Here is a 15,213-nt window from a genome sequence, read left to right as displayed (position 1 = left end):
ATAACTTTTTTCATAACTACACCACAGTAACTCATGAACTCGGATCAATACAATCAGCTAATCGGAGTACTGCCTCTTGCACAGTATGGATATCGACTTAGAAAACAGGAGACACCAATTTTTATACAGCAGTAAATTTATTACAGCAAAATAATAGGAAGCCTGAACAAGGTTACATTTAAAGCAAGAATAAGTAGCTAATTAATCTTCAGCCACTCAGTCCCCTCCAGCAGGTAACAGCCTGGGGGAGTCTGACGTGAAAGGACAGCCCTCTGTCACATGCAGCCCCCTCCACCCCGTCTCCTGTGTGTGTTAATGGCCCTCCTGGCTGATGCCTCCCTGGCTATAAGAGAGTCTTCAGGTGCCTGGTAAGCACAGTGAGCACTTAGTCTGCTCGTGTGTTACATCCCAGCTGTGCTGTGTGTGTGTGTGGGGCAACCAATTAATAACGGCTCTGCACTTCTAAGTGATATATATCCTGCTGGCAGTCTCTTTGTTCCTGCTAAAGAAGCCCCCAGAAACTGACCCAAAAAGACGGGTATAACAGTAGGCATAGTTTAAAAACCAATAGCAATAACAAAAACAGAGGAAAGTCTTCAGCAACTGACAGTGAAGCCCTAACTTGTCAACAGCAGTACACTGGATTGCCAAGTAAACACCATCACTGTGCCTAGGGGGAAGTGTCTGCTCCTGCTTTCTTGAGCTACACAGTGAGCATGCCATCTAGTTTTTTGTCTAGCTCTATCAATTAGCCTTGGCTTGTGTGCAGGCCACCAATTGTCCAGAAGTATGGTATTTTCTTGCTCTTTCGGACTGTGATGCATACTTTAATATCCCTGGCAAAGGAGACGTTTATGTAAAATTGGCCTATTAAAAGCTGGTTCAGTGCAGGAATTCTGCAGTATGAACTTCTGGCCTGGTACCAAACACGCTGCAAACAAGTGATTAGTTTAGGGACTGGATAGCTGCTGAAAATCCTCTAAACAGCCTGCCACTCTTTCCTTTGATGTAGAAGACCAATGTTTCAGCTTATGGCATTTTGCTTGCTACACAAAGTTTCACTGGCATCTTAAGTACAACAGACAAATTTAATTTCTCAGCACTAAGAGCTAAACTGCACTCAAAGGAGGAAAAAAAACATGCTGAGAAGAGAGAGGAGAAAGGGGAGAAAAAGTGCATTACAAGAAAGTGGTATTTACTGCAAACATGATGCAACAATTCCGAATGAGCCAATTTACACCAAATCAAAGACTTGATTTCTTCTTGGCAAAATGAAGGCTTGTAAGAAGCAGCTCGTTCACAGGATCGTCATCATCTTCACCGCATCTGTACATCGGATGAGAGGACACATTATTTAAAGCACTAAGCTGAGTGCCATCTTATTTTGTATAGAAAACGGACGGCTTCCTAGCGGTTTCTCTGAGAGCTCTGCAACGTCTCTGAGGATAAAAGAATACCCTTGGACTCCTCAGTATGAGCATGATTTTAACTGGGCTGTCCTCCTAGGCAATGCCAGAGCTTGGGAACGCACGTTTAGCTTGGTAGCGGTGAAGGACACTCAGTAGGGTCTCTGTGCGTCCTTATAGCGCGCTACCTGAAGAACGAGTGAAGCACGCTACGCTATAATGCATAAAGCTAAATGAAGAATTTTGATTAAAGCGTTGAAGAGGTTACGAGGTTATTACTTTCATTGTTTAGCAATACAGAAAACAACCCAGGCTTACAATATTCATTTTCCTAAATTTCAAAAACCTGTCTGTCCAAACTGATTCCAACTAAATTTAAAATACCACGTTGGCCCAAATATAATGGCTTTTTCCTTGAAAAAAGTCCACTCGCCTTGCGTTTGTTTTCAGACTATGTTTCTGAACAGGCTCTCCAGACCTTTCAAAAAGGAGCAGACAGCAAGACCCAATTGCCACTCTTCTGTCAGCCACTTAAGATCTTTGATGAGCATCTGAGCTGGAACAGGTCCTACAGCAGAAATTCCAGGATCTACTGCAGGAGCCTGTGGCATCCCGCGTTCTTCCCTCCTTGTAGCTAACCGGTTCTGGCGGGATACTCCTCCTTACAGGTTGGCCACAGTGATATCCTTCAGAGCGAGAAAGGGACCATTTGCAGCACCTTGGCCTCGCTTCCTACGTAACGTGGGCCCGAGAGGCTCAGTTCAACCATTTCGGCATTGAACTTTGTTTTGAGCCACAGCCAGAGCCGTGACAAACTCGCATGGCCGGATTTCAGACTGGCCCTTGGCTCTCCCCCTGCTCGAGAGCGCCAAGCTATTTGCAAACACTTTCACATATTCTCCTGCCGGCGAGAATGCAGGCCAGCTTACCCCAAGCAGAATGTGGGAAAATGCTTTTAAAGAGCCCAGCTGCTGGCTTGTTTCTCATAGGCAAAGAGTGAAGGTGGTTTTAAACACCTCCCCTGCTTCTATCCTGTAAACCTTCCTTTTTCTCAAGGGGAACTTTCCCTTTTCAGGGTGAAAAGATCACGTGGGTTGTCTCTGCCCACTCCACAGCTGGCTGTTCTTCCATTTTGCACCCGCAGGTCTTCCTTGAATAGCATCCCTTTCATATCGCCCTCACTACGGCTGCGGCCAAAGAACGGTACTGCCAAAAAAATGAACAAACGAACTAACCCACCCCCAACTGTCCCTGCTCTTAGAATCTCAGTATTTCAGTGTTCTTTTAAAAATATAAACATCACCTATAATTATTTGATTCTTAAGAAACAAAAGTTGGAAAGAGAAAGGAGTTATATTTGTTTTCATACAAGTAGTCCAACCACCCAAATGATTTCCAATGAGCTGCATTAACAGTGTTCTTACTGAGACTGCTGCAGCTAAATCAGAAATTCCTCAGAAATGGGGGATTTACAATTAACACAAAAGGTATATCAGGTAAAAATGAAGAAACAAATTTTGTTCGCAAACCACAGCTAGAAGACTTCCGCAAATAATCCTCAGATTTTAATTAAACCAAATCTGTGATTTTCACTATGTTGTTCAAAGCTTTCAAGAAGGAACACCACTCAACACGAAAAAGAAAATAAGAACTTCTTTTAAGTTTCAAGTATGCCTACCTGAGGCTAAGGCATTAAGATGCTGAAGGCATTAGATCTCCTTTCTCATTTGATCCCGATTTTGCTTCGCACTCTTTGCAGGTATGATGACAATGCCTACAACATGGAAGGCAAATAAAATATTCCAGAAGTTTGCTAGATTTCTTCCAATATAACCAGATGGCTCACTGGCAAGTGTCCCAAAACAAAGTGATCCGTAGCTTATGTTCTCCAACTGTCGTAACTTGTTTTATGGGATGGAAACTGAAAAATATGATCCAAATGTCTAAACCAATAAAACTCCTTAATTATTATTCTTACCTGTAAGTTGTTTCCATCAATCATCAGAGTATAATAGGACTTTCTAAGCAGGAAAAGACAGTCCCTGCCATATCAATAACAACGAACCACATGCTAGGAGCAGGCGGAAGAACACTTAAGAGTGACACACAGGCACCTGTGCACAATACCATGCGAGGAAAGTAGTAGCTCTGCTGTTTGGAAAAGCGTGGAAGTAGAAACAGTATATAAAAATTGCTTTGACACATAAACAATGAAGCTTCCCATTATCAGCTAGGCATTTTCATAGGAATAAAAGCTTAGGCTGGCCTGAGGGAAAGACGCAAATACAGAGAGGGGAACGATCTTGTAGGTAGGGCTTTTGGAAGTGCATTTTGCACATGAGAGGTGCATACGAGAAGCCATACTGGGAACAAAAAGCAACAGCGGCAACCAAACGAGGAGGTTAGGAAGAAGCTAAGGCGTGATTTGGCTGGAAAGAATACTTTACACAAAATTTAGAAAACAGTAACTAGAACCTGGAGGTGACAGGTAACAGGAAGCAAGTGGGAAGATCCATGATAGGGTTAGAGTTGTGAGGGGAAAAAATACCCTTGCAGCTTATGGTCTTCATGGTTTGGTATAGCAGTGTGAGGCTGGACAGAGCCACAGAGGAGGAGGCTGAAATGTGGGTTGAGGTTGAAATTATTGTTGACATAGAGGGATACTGTTTAAAAAAACAAGAAAAAAAATCTGCAGTACGTTTGGCCTGATGTATGGTACAAAGGAAGACTCAAAGGGCTAAGTGGTAAAGATGGGGAGACGCTTCAGAGGCACAATACTAGACGAAAAGAGAACCAGTAACTACTCTTCCACCACAGTTAAAAAGTAACTTTTAAAATTAAAAATTTAAAATTCTCTTTCTGAAGAATTATGTGGTAGTTTCCAATACTGCCATATAACAACTTAAGGAGAGAGGAGTAGTACCTCGTGCCCCGAGCACAGAATTTAAATACCTGGTTTTGCTACATCTCCTTTTTACTCTATTTTTAAAACTATTTTGATTTAGGATTAGTGATGCAAATAAAGACAAACCTTTTCTTTGATGGACCAAAGGGTACAATACCAGCTTTCTGGAACTTTTTTTGGCATTCTCCTACGTATGACATCTTTCCAACGGCAAAACCCAGGACGCCGGCAACTGTCAAGACAGATCACAAAAGATCGTTCATATATGAGCTCAAACGAGGAGCCTGTAATTGGCTCCTTTTTAATCGTACAATGAACCGTACGCAACTCATCTTCTCTAAACACTTCACAACCATAGGTAGAGTTATACTGTACCACAGGGATTGTTCCACTTACTATTGACATCCAGCTAGCTACCATGAAACACAGCAACTGGTCCAAAACAACGCAGGCAGGAAAAGGCTATCACATTCAGCTGGAATCACAAGATTCCAGATTCAGGGCAGCAGACTGCAAAGACAGCCCACAGTGAAATTCAATCACTATGTCAGCACTAAGTTCTCTTGCCCTTTTATGTACACTGTGGTATTTCTGATGATCACCACTCCAACTCTATCTTCCCAGGATTTCAAAGAAGCCAGAACTTCAGCCTTCCACTCGTTACAGAATCAGACTACTACCTAGGCATCCACAACTTTCTGCCGAACAAAACCATTCTCAGAGGAACACAAACTTTGCTTCTTGGTATTGAATACACTATTGAAATTGATATTGAGAAGTGGCATGACTATATTACACTGTTTGCATTTTGTTCCTACTTTCTTCTGCAACCTGGGCCTAAACTAGCCAGTTACGATAAATAATGAACGTATGAAAAGGAACACACGTTCTACCACGATGGTTCCTCGATACGTTAGCTGTGTCGTCTGCTAGGCATGGCAGATCAACCAGGCTGACGCTGCTTATAAAATAAAGATGAGATTTGAGTTCTCGCCATATTTGAGAGGATAGCGCAAACACATATAAACTGCTACTGAAAACGTTCACGTTCAAAAAACCTTAATACTTCTATTTTTTTAAACACAGCAGAATTCTGCTTTCCTAAAGCACTGTGGTAACATCCCATAAATTCCAAAACGGGAAGAGTTTGAAAAGAGATCCAGAGAGCTACGTTTGCAGTTCACAAGAAAGTGCGGTTCCTGGAGGTTTGCAGATCACCTGTAAGTTACCTTTCCTTTCATTTGAGAATTAGGTCCAACTTACTTGCTACCTTAGGTAACGATCCAAATCTTGGGCTTGCTGAGAAAATGCCTACAATAAAATGAAAGAGTCAGAACGCTTATTCACTTGAAAAAAACACCAGTACTCAAAACCAAAGATGGTATTTTTCCTAGAAGCTTTTGCACTTCTGAAGGTGAAGACCATACAAAAAACTTCAAGGTCCACCCACTTAGATTCAGGAACACCAGGACACGTTCCACTAGTTCTTAGTGGAGGCCTAGCTCATATGAGGAAAACACTCTGGACTGCACAGGATTCAGTCCAAGTGCTAGTTTAGCATGCAAATCAACCTGAAAGCAGCGTGGCTCCTGATGGCGACCCTGCAGCACTGAGGCAGGAGGAGGTGATGGGTCATGTCTCACCACAAACCTTGCAGATGTAATAGGGAACTAGAATCTCTTATTCAGGGTCCTGCTCCTCGTGCCAAGGCAAGTAGGCCCAGACTGCTCTTCGCAGCTTTCGGCGCCCACTGACCAGGCTAGCGGTAACCTGTATCACAGATCTCTAGTCTCCTCTGGAAAGCAGAGAGCACACTCATCGTACTCATACCGGCATTTTGGCCTTTAAGAGGAGAATACAGTTCACTGAACAAGTAAGAAAACAGAAAGATTCTCTTTACCTTTTCCCTCCAAAATCCACATCCCCCAAGTTAAGACCTCTAGGAGCTGGAACCACTGTGCCTCTCTCTAGCAGCGTTTGTCTGGTACAGGAGCGCTGTGCTGTGCAGCAGAGCTCCACACAGCAAGGCAGCCACAGCAGAGGCCAAGCGCAGTGAATTCACTGGATTCACTGTTACAGGCATTCACACAGTGCCAGTGAGGCTCAGAAGCTCCAGCTCCTTCTAGAGCCAGCGCGCTGCAGTTGACACAGAGGAGCATTTAGCCTATGCTAAGTGCAGGGGCCTTTGCCCACAGGCAGCTATGCAAAACACGTATATTTTAAATGTGGTCTTGGGCGGGGGGGGGGAGGGGGGGCAGGGGAGGGAGTAGAAAAAATTGGCATTTGTTTCTAAACAGCACCCTTTCGCAATTGTTAAGACACAACAGTGATTGTTGAAAACAGGCATTTGCTATTTCACAGCTGATCAGAAATGTCCAGTTTCTGAGTACCCAGGGCCAAAGGGTGCCTGCCATATTAGCTCCTGAGAGAACCCCAGAGCCCTTCCCAGCACTACTCACCGCTTTTCAAAAACGTGTAACCCCTTGCCTTCCCTCACACACTTTCCAGCCTTGTTCCTTCCCTCACTTCCCCTGTTTGCCTACAAGCCCTTAGGCCAAGGATGCAACAGGGAACCCACATCAGCCCCTTGCAGAGTAGTACAGCTTTCCGGTTTCCTGTTTGAGCCCTCCTCTTCATCTTATTTCAGAAGGACATTTCATCAGGCAGGACAGAGTAATAGCGCCTGTGACAAAGCAAGGGGCTTGCAACCACACAAAGTGAGAAAAGTCTGAGCCGTCCCCGTTCCCACCTCCTTTGTTTGCTGTCTCCTGCCACCCATTCCTTTTAGCCCCTGGATTCTTTTCTCTTTCTTGCTCCAGAAGAAGCCCTGTGATTGTTCTTCTCTCCCACCTGCCCTCACTGCACCTGCAGGCTCGTGTAGCCTAGAGGACTCTGACTTATTTGCTTCTGTGAGATACACCCATCTTGGCAGTCTTCAGGGTAGATGTTCTTCACTCTTCACCTGAGACATTATCCTCAACCCTATCATCAGTCAAGATCCCCAGAAGGGAAACTTGAGGTGTACTGAGTAGAATCAGGCTCACTCACTACATAAACAGAATACAATTCTCTCTTGTTTTACCCTGCAGACCACAAGTCATCTCAATAAAGACCTCTCTGTCTTCCCCTTTTGGCAGTGTTCCTTGTCCCTTTGCACCACAGCTGTATTCATATTGGGACGCGGTCACTGTAAAAACGTTGCCAGCATTTCCCAAAGAACACAACACTTAGAGCTACGCTACCAGATTCTGACGCCCCTGCTCAGATCCTACGGTGCTTTGCCCCACAGGCAGCCCCAGTGAAGACTCCACTCCAGTACACATGGTCACAGCGACAGAATCTAGCCACCAGTCTTTGAATTCGTTAATTCCATTGCTAGCTCACGTTCCTTCAAAGGGATGAAGGTGACAATGCATAGCTAAAGACCAAATCATTACAACAGTGATGCTGGTGATCAGTTAGAAGAGTACTGACTTTGCAAAAAGTAGCAAGCTTCAGGGACCTATGCATTGCAATAGTAATTCTAGAGCCTCAGTTTCCTAACTTAGCCATCTAAAAGTAATTGTACTTGTAACACGTACTTTTGTCTATTTACCTTTTGAGACTAGGCCCTGGGTGACAAGCATGCTCCCAAGAGACAAAGGAAGAGCTGTAAAAATAATAAAAAAAAAGAGTTAACATCTCTGCTATCAGACAAAATTTGTTACCTATTGGATAAATACATTCTTCTTCTTATACCATCACCATAAAACCAACACTGAGTAGCTGTCTTTGTCACCTATTACACCTGCTCCTTCAGACTACCATCTCTTCAAAGCAAGGATTTGTTCACACTCTGCCTGCCATAAGGCATGTTGTGGCATCTGGTGCTAATGCATTATATAAGTAATAACTTCCCAAATTTTAATATCTCCCTTCCATATCGCTAAACTGGTGATGACAGCAGCTCCAATTAAATGCAGAAACCCCTTTCAGGTCTTCTGCCCTCAGCAAATGTCTATTTTATATTTAAAAAAATTATGCAACGGACTTACAAATCCGGCTCCAAAACACTGAGCATCTAATCCTTTAGGCGCCTCGACACCCAATAAATCTCACAAACCCAAGCCAGGCAGCCACGCTCCCCTGTCGGTGCATGGGTAGGGCTGGTGTCTAAGAACAAATCTACAGAAGCCTAGTGCTGAGCAGGAAAGCCACTAAACCAGACAGAAGGAAATGCAGGGTGTAATCCCTCTGTATTTCAGATTTCAAACCATGCGCGGTCTTGCAGAAGAGGATACCTAAACTCTTCTTTCAAACATCAGGGAGGGGCCAATCCTTTCTTTAAGGCAAGCAAACAGTGCTGTCAGGAGAATGTTGCAATGTCTGCTCTGCCCCAGCGCCCTGCTTCCCTGCAACAGCCTACAGAAGAGCTGAGAACTAGCCCCACTTCCCCTTCCCTGAACAACCCATCTCATCTTCCTTGGGGAATCGTTATTCTACAGGGAGTTCTAGACTGCGTTCTCCCATTTCTTCTTGTTGCAGGCGTTCCCTTTTGTTAACAAGGAACTACAATAAAGTCAGGGACATACTGGAGCGATTCCAGTGAAGGGCCACACAGATGGATTAAACGACTGGAGCTTCTCATACAAAGAGAGGCTGAAAAAAATGGCACTGTTTGACCTAGACAAGAAAAGGCATGGGGGCGGGGGCGGGGGGGGGGGGAAATGGGGATCTTAACAACATGTATAAAAACCTGATGAGGGGGAGTAAAGAAGATGGAGATAGAGTCTTCTCAGTGGTAGCCACTGAAAGGATAGCAGGCACTGGGCACAAACGGAAATACAGAATATTCCACATAAATATAAGAAAAAAAACTGTTGTAATGTGAGGGTGGGCAAGCACTGGAACAGGTAGCCCAGAAAGGTTGTGGAGATCAGAAATATTCACCCGCCTGGACATGGCCCTGGGCAACCTGCTCTAGCTAGGCCTGCTTGAGCAGGGGGGTTGGACTAGACCTCCACAAGTCCCTGCCAACCTCCCCAAAATCCCTTCTGTGAATTCCGCCCTTAGGCTTGCCATCCTGCTAGCTTGATATTTCTTGGCTATAGCTATTGCTATTGTTTTTATTGTCAAACCTACACACTGATCTGCTCACTTCTTGAACACATGCAAAGGCAAGAAGGAGTACGTAATAACATAAAACATCCCTACAGTTGGTTTAATAACTGACCTCATGAACACAGAGTTGGCATTCTAATCATGACTACGAGTTCACAGTAAGCTATTAAGAGCTTCCTTCCGCCACCTTTACTTACAATGATTACAGAAATAATTCAATTACTTCTATACTAGCACCTTGCTCAATTTAAACATCGGTGACAGAACTGACACACAATAATATTCCAACACAAATCCAATATATTATAATAAATGACAAGGCATTTTGCAGCCAGTTCTGCATAAACACATCAAGCAGTCATTCTCACCGAGAGAAGAACAAGTTTGGACTACTCACCTCTGTACCAGAAACTTTCCTTTTTGCATTCTTCACGGATCTTTGCAATTTCTGGAGTTTGTGAGATGGGGCAATAAAACATTGGCTGAAAGGATAATCCTGGGTTAGCTTACTGAATTTTACCTCACAAGAAGAACAACAACAAAAAAAAAAATCAAAGCAATTTAAGGAGATAAGTTAATAATTCAAAACACAAACAGCATGCAACGCAAACGCCACCCAAACACTCAAACTCATTGTTTGGTTGTTAGCAATGGCATGAAATACCTCATAACCTAATAAAGAAATAAACAGTTAAGCCACTCATCCTATTGGCCTATGCTTTCCAAAAATAGTCCAGTTGCTAGTTCCCCCCAGAAGTATATCGCCTTATTCCTCTTAACTGCTTTATTTTCATGAGCTCTTTCAGCTTGCTGGAACAGAAGTGACAAAGAACAAAGGTAGCGTAGGAGCGTCTACTAATTAAGTTCTGCCCAGTACCAAAGCCAACTGAAGTTCAGAACAAGTAGATGCTCTAAGTATTCAAAACAGGATCAACATAAGCTCTGTCAGATTTGCTTGGCCTAACTCTTTCTCGGTGCAGTTTAAATATATTCATGGCATTCACTGAACTCTTAACAGACTGGCTTCACCTTCCTAATGATTAGCTTGCCAACAACTTCCTTTCACATTTACGGTGGCTCTTTTTTCCTTTTGTTTTGATTGGAAGAAAAAAAAGTAACAATACCCTCTCATGCATTCTACTATGCAGGGTACGGAGATGTGGCTATCAGTAACTATTTTCCTTTCTTTAAGCTGCGATTCACTTATCGGTTTTGGCACTGATAGTCTCACCACTGGACATCTGAAACAAGCAGACTAGTTCTTACTCCAAAAATCTTGCTCCAGGTTCTCTGCCGCAGCCATTGTCATGAGTCAAAAATCAGTTGACATTTCAGTGCTTTTCCGGAAAACCACAACATCTACAGACTTAACTGTTCTTGAGAGCAACAACTTAGACTTGATAGAACAAGCAGTGCTTTGGGAAAAGAGCACATTCATCTATTACAGAATTCCACATTATCTTACGCCTGACTGCTGCATGGTTTTGTAGCTCTAATAATAACATGCATTTATTGCCTGCAGTTACACATTTCACTTTTAAGCTAATTAATACCTCAATCCTTCTTCAAGCATTACTCCCACTAAAGTTAATGGTGGCACTGCTTGCGTAAACCCCACAGAACTGACGCCAAACTGGCTTCACACGAAGGTCATGAGACAGAACGTGAAGTTTGCTCATACAGCAAATACAATAAAACCTGAACAGGCTAAGTGAAAGATAAGGAAATGAGTGTCACGGCCCCGAGTGCCCAAACAGGTTCTGCAACCTCTTTCCCTCCACAAACACTCTGCCAGAGGTTTAGCTGCTTATAGTCAAAGTCTGTTCTAATACCGCACAGTTGCGTAACCTTGGATTATATTCTGGGAAAACAGCTAAACTGGGAGAAAGGGCTGGAAAAAAAGGAAAAAAAAAAAAAAAATCAAGCTTTGCCCCAGACCTCTGCCCCTTGGCTCAGGAAGCTGCACTTAATCAGGTGCAATTAATTACACATTAATGTCTTTGCCTGAGCTGTGCTGTAGGTACGACTGTACTTTGCCTTTTACCGTGATGAGCCAGCCTGACTTCCTGGCTTTCCCTCAGACCTGCCTCATTCCTACCAACTTGCCTGGTGATCACTGAACTGTTGGTTGACCCTGGCTGGCATCACTGGACCTGCTCTTCTCCTCTTCTGGGGGCACTGTGCGACTGTGACCTTTTCAAGCACTGCCCCTGCCTGCCTCACTGTCACCCTTCACTCCCGGGCCGCCTTCCCTCACACATCAGCCCGCTTTTGCGGCTGACAGCGAGTGGCTATCCACAAGGCCATACCACATTACAATTCCTTTTGGTTAATTACATGCTCACAGCATAAAATGGCAACATCTGTCCCCCACAGGCAGCTGATTTCTCCAGCAGATGGGAGCACTCAGCTTCTGCAAAGGACCAGGGCAGGTTCTGGTGCAGCTACGGTTCCCTTCTCCCCTTCTGAACATACACACCCAACTTGGTAGTGGAACAGGTTGTACTAAACTAGGGCTGCATTACATGGAACCAGGGCTCAGCCAGTTCTTAACTAGTACCAAACCCCTTCTCAATCACTGCCAGCTAGCATCAATTACAGTCCACTTTCTCAAGTCCAGCGGCTTGAGAACCAAAAGCTCCCAGCCCTCCGACTGTAGTGAACGAGCAGGAGTGAGAGAGCGCCTTTTCTTTTCTTCATTTATGGGCTTGAGCTAACACGTATCTGTTTCTCTCTTCAGCAAGAGCGAGCAATGCTAAATCCTAGTTAATGCCTAGCAATAGCATCAACAAGAAGAGAGAGGCAACCCCACTTACCCATCTAGCTTGCTTTAGTGGAGCTGTTTTATTTTCCTCATGGGTTATTTCAGAAGATGTTGCCTCTGTCATTCTTGTCCTCTTTTGCTAACAGTCTTGGTCAGCAGAGATGAGGTGACGTGTGCTTGGCTACCCTTCTTCCTGCTAGGTACAAAGGTAGAAAGCCAAAGTATCAAATCCTTATAGGTAGCTCAGTATTTACGTAGCAACAGTAACACCCATGTTGAAAGGTTTTTACAGCATCCAAAGGACCTGATGACACGTGATTTAGAGCACAGTGTATCTATCACTCAGTAGCAATAGAGACCTGCTTGGAGCCTAGTTCAGACAGAAAAGTAAAGGGTAAAAATAATATGCTGGAACACGGTATAGCTCCCAACCATAGAGAAATGAGAATAAACATGAGCAAGTCATCCAAAACCTTCCTATTCTGGCCAGATTGCAGGTGAAACATTTAGCCCCTTTAGCGCGCTGCCCAGAATCACTATACGCTGCACTCGTTCTACCCTCCTTCCCAGGATCAGAAGCTTTGATTCCACCAGACCTGCGGTGCAAGCCTATCACAAACCCAATCTGCATTCCCAGCAAACACCAGTTACAAACAGTATTTTAACAGTATCCAAGAGGAACAGATTCCAAGGAGCTTTAGGACTGTAATCTTCCATGCCTCAAAATCATGCTGCTGGGGAAAACAGAAAGGAATCTTACTTATTTCCAGAGCAATCCCAATAGCTGCACTCTGAGTTTTGTCACATGGTCTGGCACACTTTATTTATCAACATACCTAGCAGCACTGCTGCTCTTCAGAGAGCACCTTCCCAGAAGGATGACACCAAACAAGGCAGAAATTGCTGGAAGGACAGAGATAAAGAGGAAACACACTGGACAATCTAATAACCTGCATGTTTTTTGGCATTCAGAGGGTAACTGTCTCAACTGTTTCCTGCACAAAACTGATTTGCTGGGACACTTGCACAGTGGCAACATTCAAGCAACGTCTACTTCCCACACCCCAGACTTTCAGAGGGCAATGCTTTTTCAAGTGGTGGGGCAGGTGCAACATGCCTTTCTCTCTCTCTCTCTCTCTCTCCCCCCCCCCCCCCTTGCTAAAAAGACTCACTCAAGCATTGTGTTGACACAAATCTGCCCTAATGGTAACTTTTTGTTGCTCAGGCTTTGCTGCATTCTCAGCCACTCTCAGGAGGAAAAAAAAAAAAAAAAAAAGTCAGTGACCATTGTGTTTTGGAAAGCATCTGAACTTGGAAATCCCCAGAGTGTTGAGAAAGCCAACAGCTCTTTACTGTCTACCTCACTCTGACCAACTTAAGAGCAATTCCATTTTCTGTCAGCTTCTCATCACATAATGCAAAAAAGGGGGAAAAGATGGAAAAAACCATAAAACCTCAAAGATGTTTATGTCAATCAGAGACACTAACTCCTCGTATTCTTACCTGTTCAAGAAGCCTACCTGTGCAGAGAGTTGCATAAAAAGTGTCACTGGAAACTACTACTGACTGATACAGCTTCTAACTGCTGCAGCAGTTAAGTGCTGCACCTCCTTTATGAGCATAAAAAAAGCTGAGTCACTGACCACACTGCAGAGTAGGAATTAGGTTATGACAGCTTGCAGCTTGCCATTAATCTCCTTGCCTTCAGCATACATTTCTCCAGAGTTTTATGTTATTCAGCTATACTCCCACTTCAACATAATGAAGAGTCCTCCAAATATGCAGCCTTCTCAGCAGCTTCCTGCCACCTTTCCCACTTGGGATGAAAGCTCTACTGGCAAGAACAAGGAAAAGGGACAGAATTCAGGTCATCAAAATATTATTAACATGAACTATTAGTACTCAGCACATACATAGGGCCTCCCAACTGAGAAGGTTAGGAGTGTTGCAGTTATCTTGTGGCGCTGTGTTTTGGAAACACAATCATCATCCCAGAAAAATAACTTTAGTTGCATTGACCCATTGGAAAAACATGACTTTTTTGCATTTTTCTACTACATCAGTATCACTGCCTGCTTTCTGGACCTAACCATGTAATTGTTACTATAACATTTAGTTATAGGTCCTCTTAGGTGGCCTGGCCTGGGCAGAATTCCTCCACTATGTAATTCTTTTATCTAACCAAAATACATGTTTAACACACAATTAAATCAACGTGGCCTGTAAGGATCAACTAGTTGAGCCACTAGTTTTTCTATTCCGTAAGAACTTTTCTGGATCATTTTATTCATTCACAGAAGAAACAGATAGCAAAGGACTCCTGAAAGATTTCACCTTTTTGATTCTTCTAACTGGTTGACAAAGAAGCAGCACATGAGAAAACAGGTATGTTTTTTGTCTCAGGCTGTAGGAACCAACATCTTTATATACTGTATTTATACTCTACAGACTCCTCTGTCCAACTAGTACTGGTGACCAAATGCAAATTTCTAAGGTTACTTTGGGAAGAAGGTGAAAGCAAAACCAGCCCTTATTAACCAGTACACACAAATGAGCGTGACCTATAGTAGAGATACAGAGCTTTGCCCAGGGCAGGTGCCACTGTAATACAGTAATCACTGTGACAGCTAGCTTAGCACTGCAGAGAGGCTCTTCAGAGGCACAGCCTCCCTCGTGAGGAGTAAGGGAAGACTCACTATAATGTATCATATGTACTTTCTGAATAGATACTTAATTTTAAAACAAGCCTCTTGTTTTGAAGGAGAGGCAACAGGCCAGCTGCACTGGGTCTGTACTGGAAAGCTCCCTATAAACAGCTGGGTGGACCTTAGGAAGCACACACCTAGTGTTTTCTCAGCTGTGCGCCTGCAGCACCTGCTCAAGCGTTTGCTGACAGTCACTTATCCAACTCACACAGCAACAAGCTCCAACACTACTTTGTGTTTGCTTGGAGGGCGCAGGGTTTGTCTGGAGAGGTGCGAAGCGCTGGGAGGTTCGAGCCCCGAAGGGGAAGCGCGGCCCGGCCCCGGGCAGCGCCG

General features: G+C 43.9%; 1 protein-coding gene across 1 annotated transcript; it reads right to left on the bottom strand.

Annotated features, from left to right (window-relative positions):
• Positions 1-118: 118 nt before the first annotated feature.
• OCIAD2 (OCIA domain containing 2) lies at positions 119-12,752 on the bottom strand. The gene is made up of 7 exons (XM_068940944.1): positions 12,228-12,752; positions 9,809-9,893; positions 7,907-7,960; positions 5,575-5,622; positions 4,438-4,543; positions 3,085-3,180; positions 119-1,326 (listed from the first exon to the last, which is right to left on the bottom strand). The coding sequence occupies exons 1-6, from the start codon at positions 12,297-12,299 to the stop codon at positions 3,099-3,101; spliced, it is 447 nt and encodes a 148-aa protein (XP_068797045.1). The 5' UTR covers positions 12,300-12,752; the 3' UTR covers positions 119-1,326; positions 3,085-3,098.
• Between the last annotated feature and the right edge of the window lie 2,461 nt (positions 12,753-15,213).

This window comes from Struthio camelus, chromosome 4 (genome assembly GCF_040807025.1).
Source record: "Struthio camelus isolate bStrCam1 chromosome 4, bStrCam1.hap1, whole genome shotgun sequence".
NCBI classification, from domain to species: Eukaryota; Metazoa; Chordata; class Aves; order Struthioniformes; family Struthionidae; genus Struthio; species Struthio camelus.
Note: the sequence above shows the minus strand (reverse complement) of the source record. Positions and strands in the feature narration are given on the sequence as shown.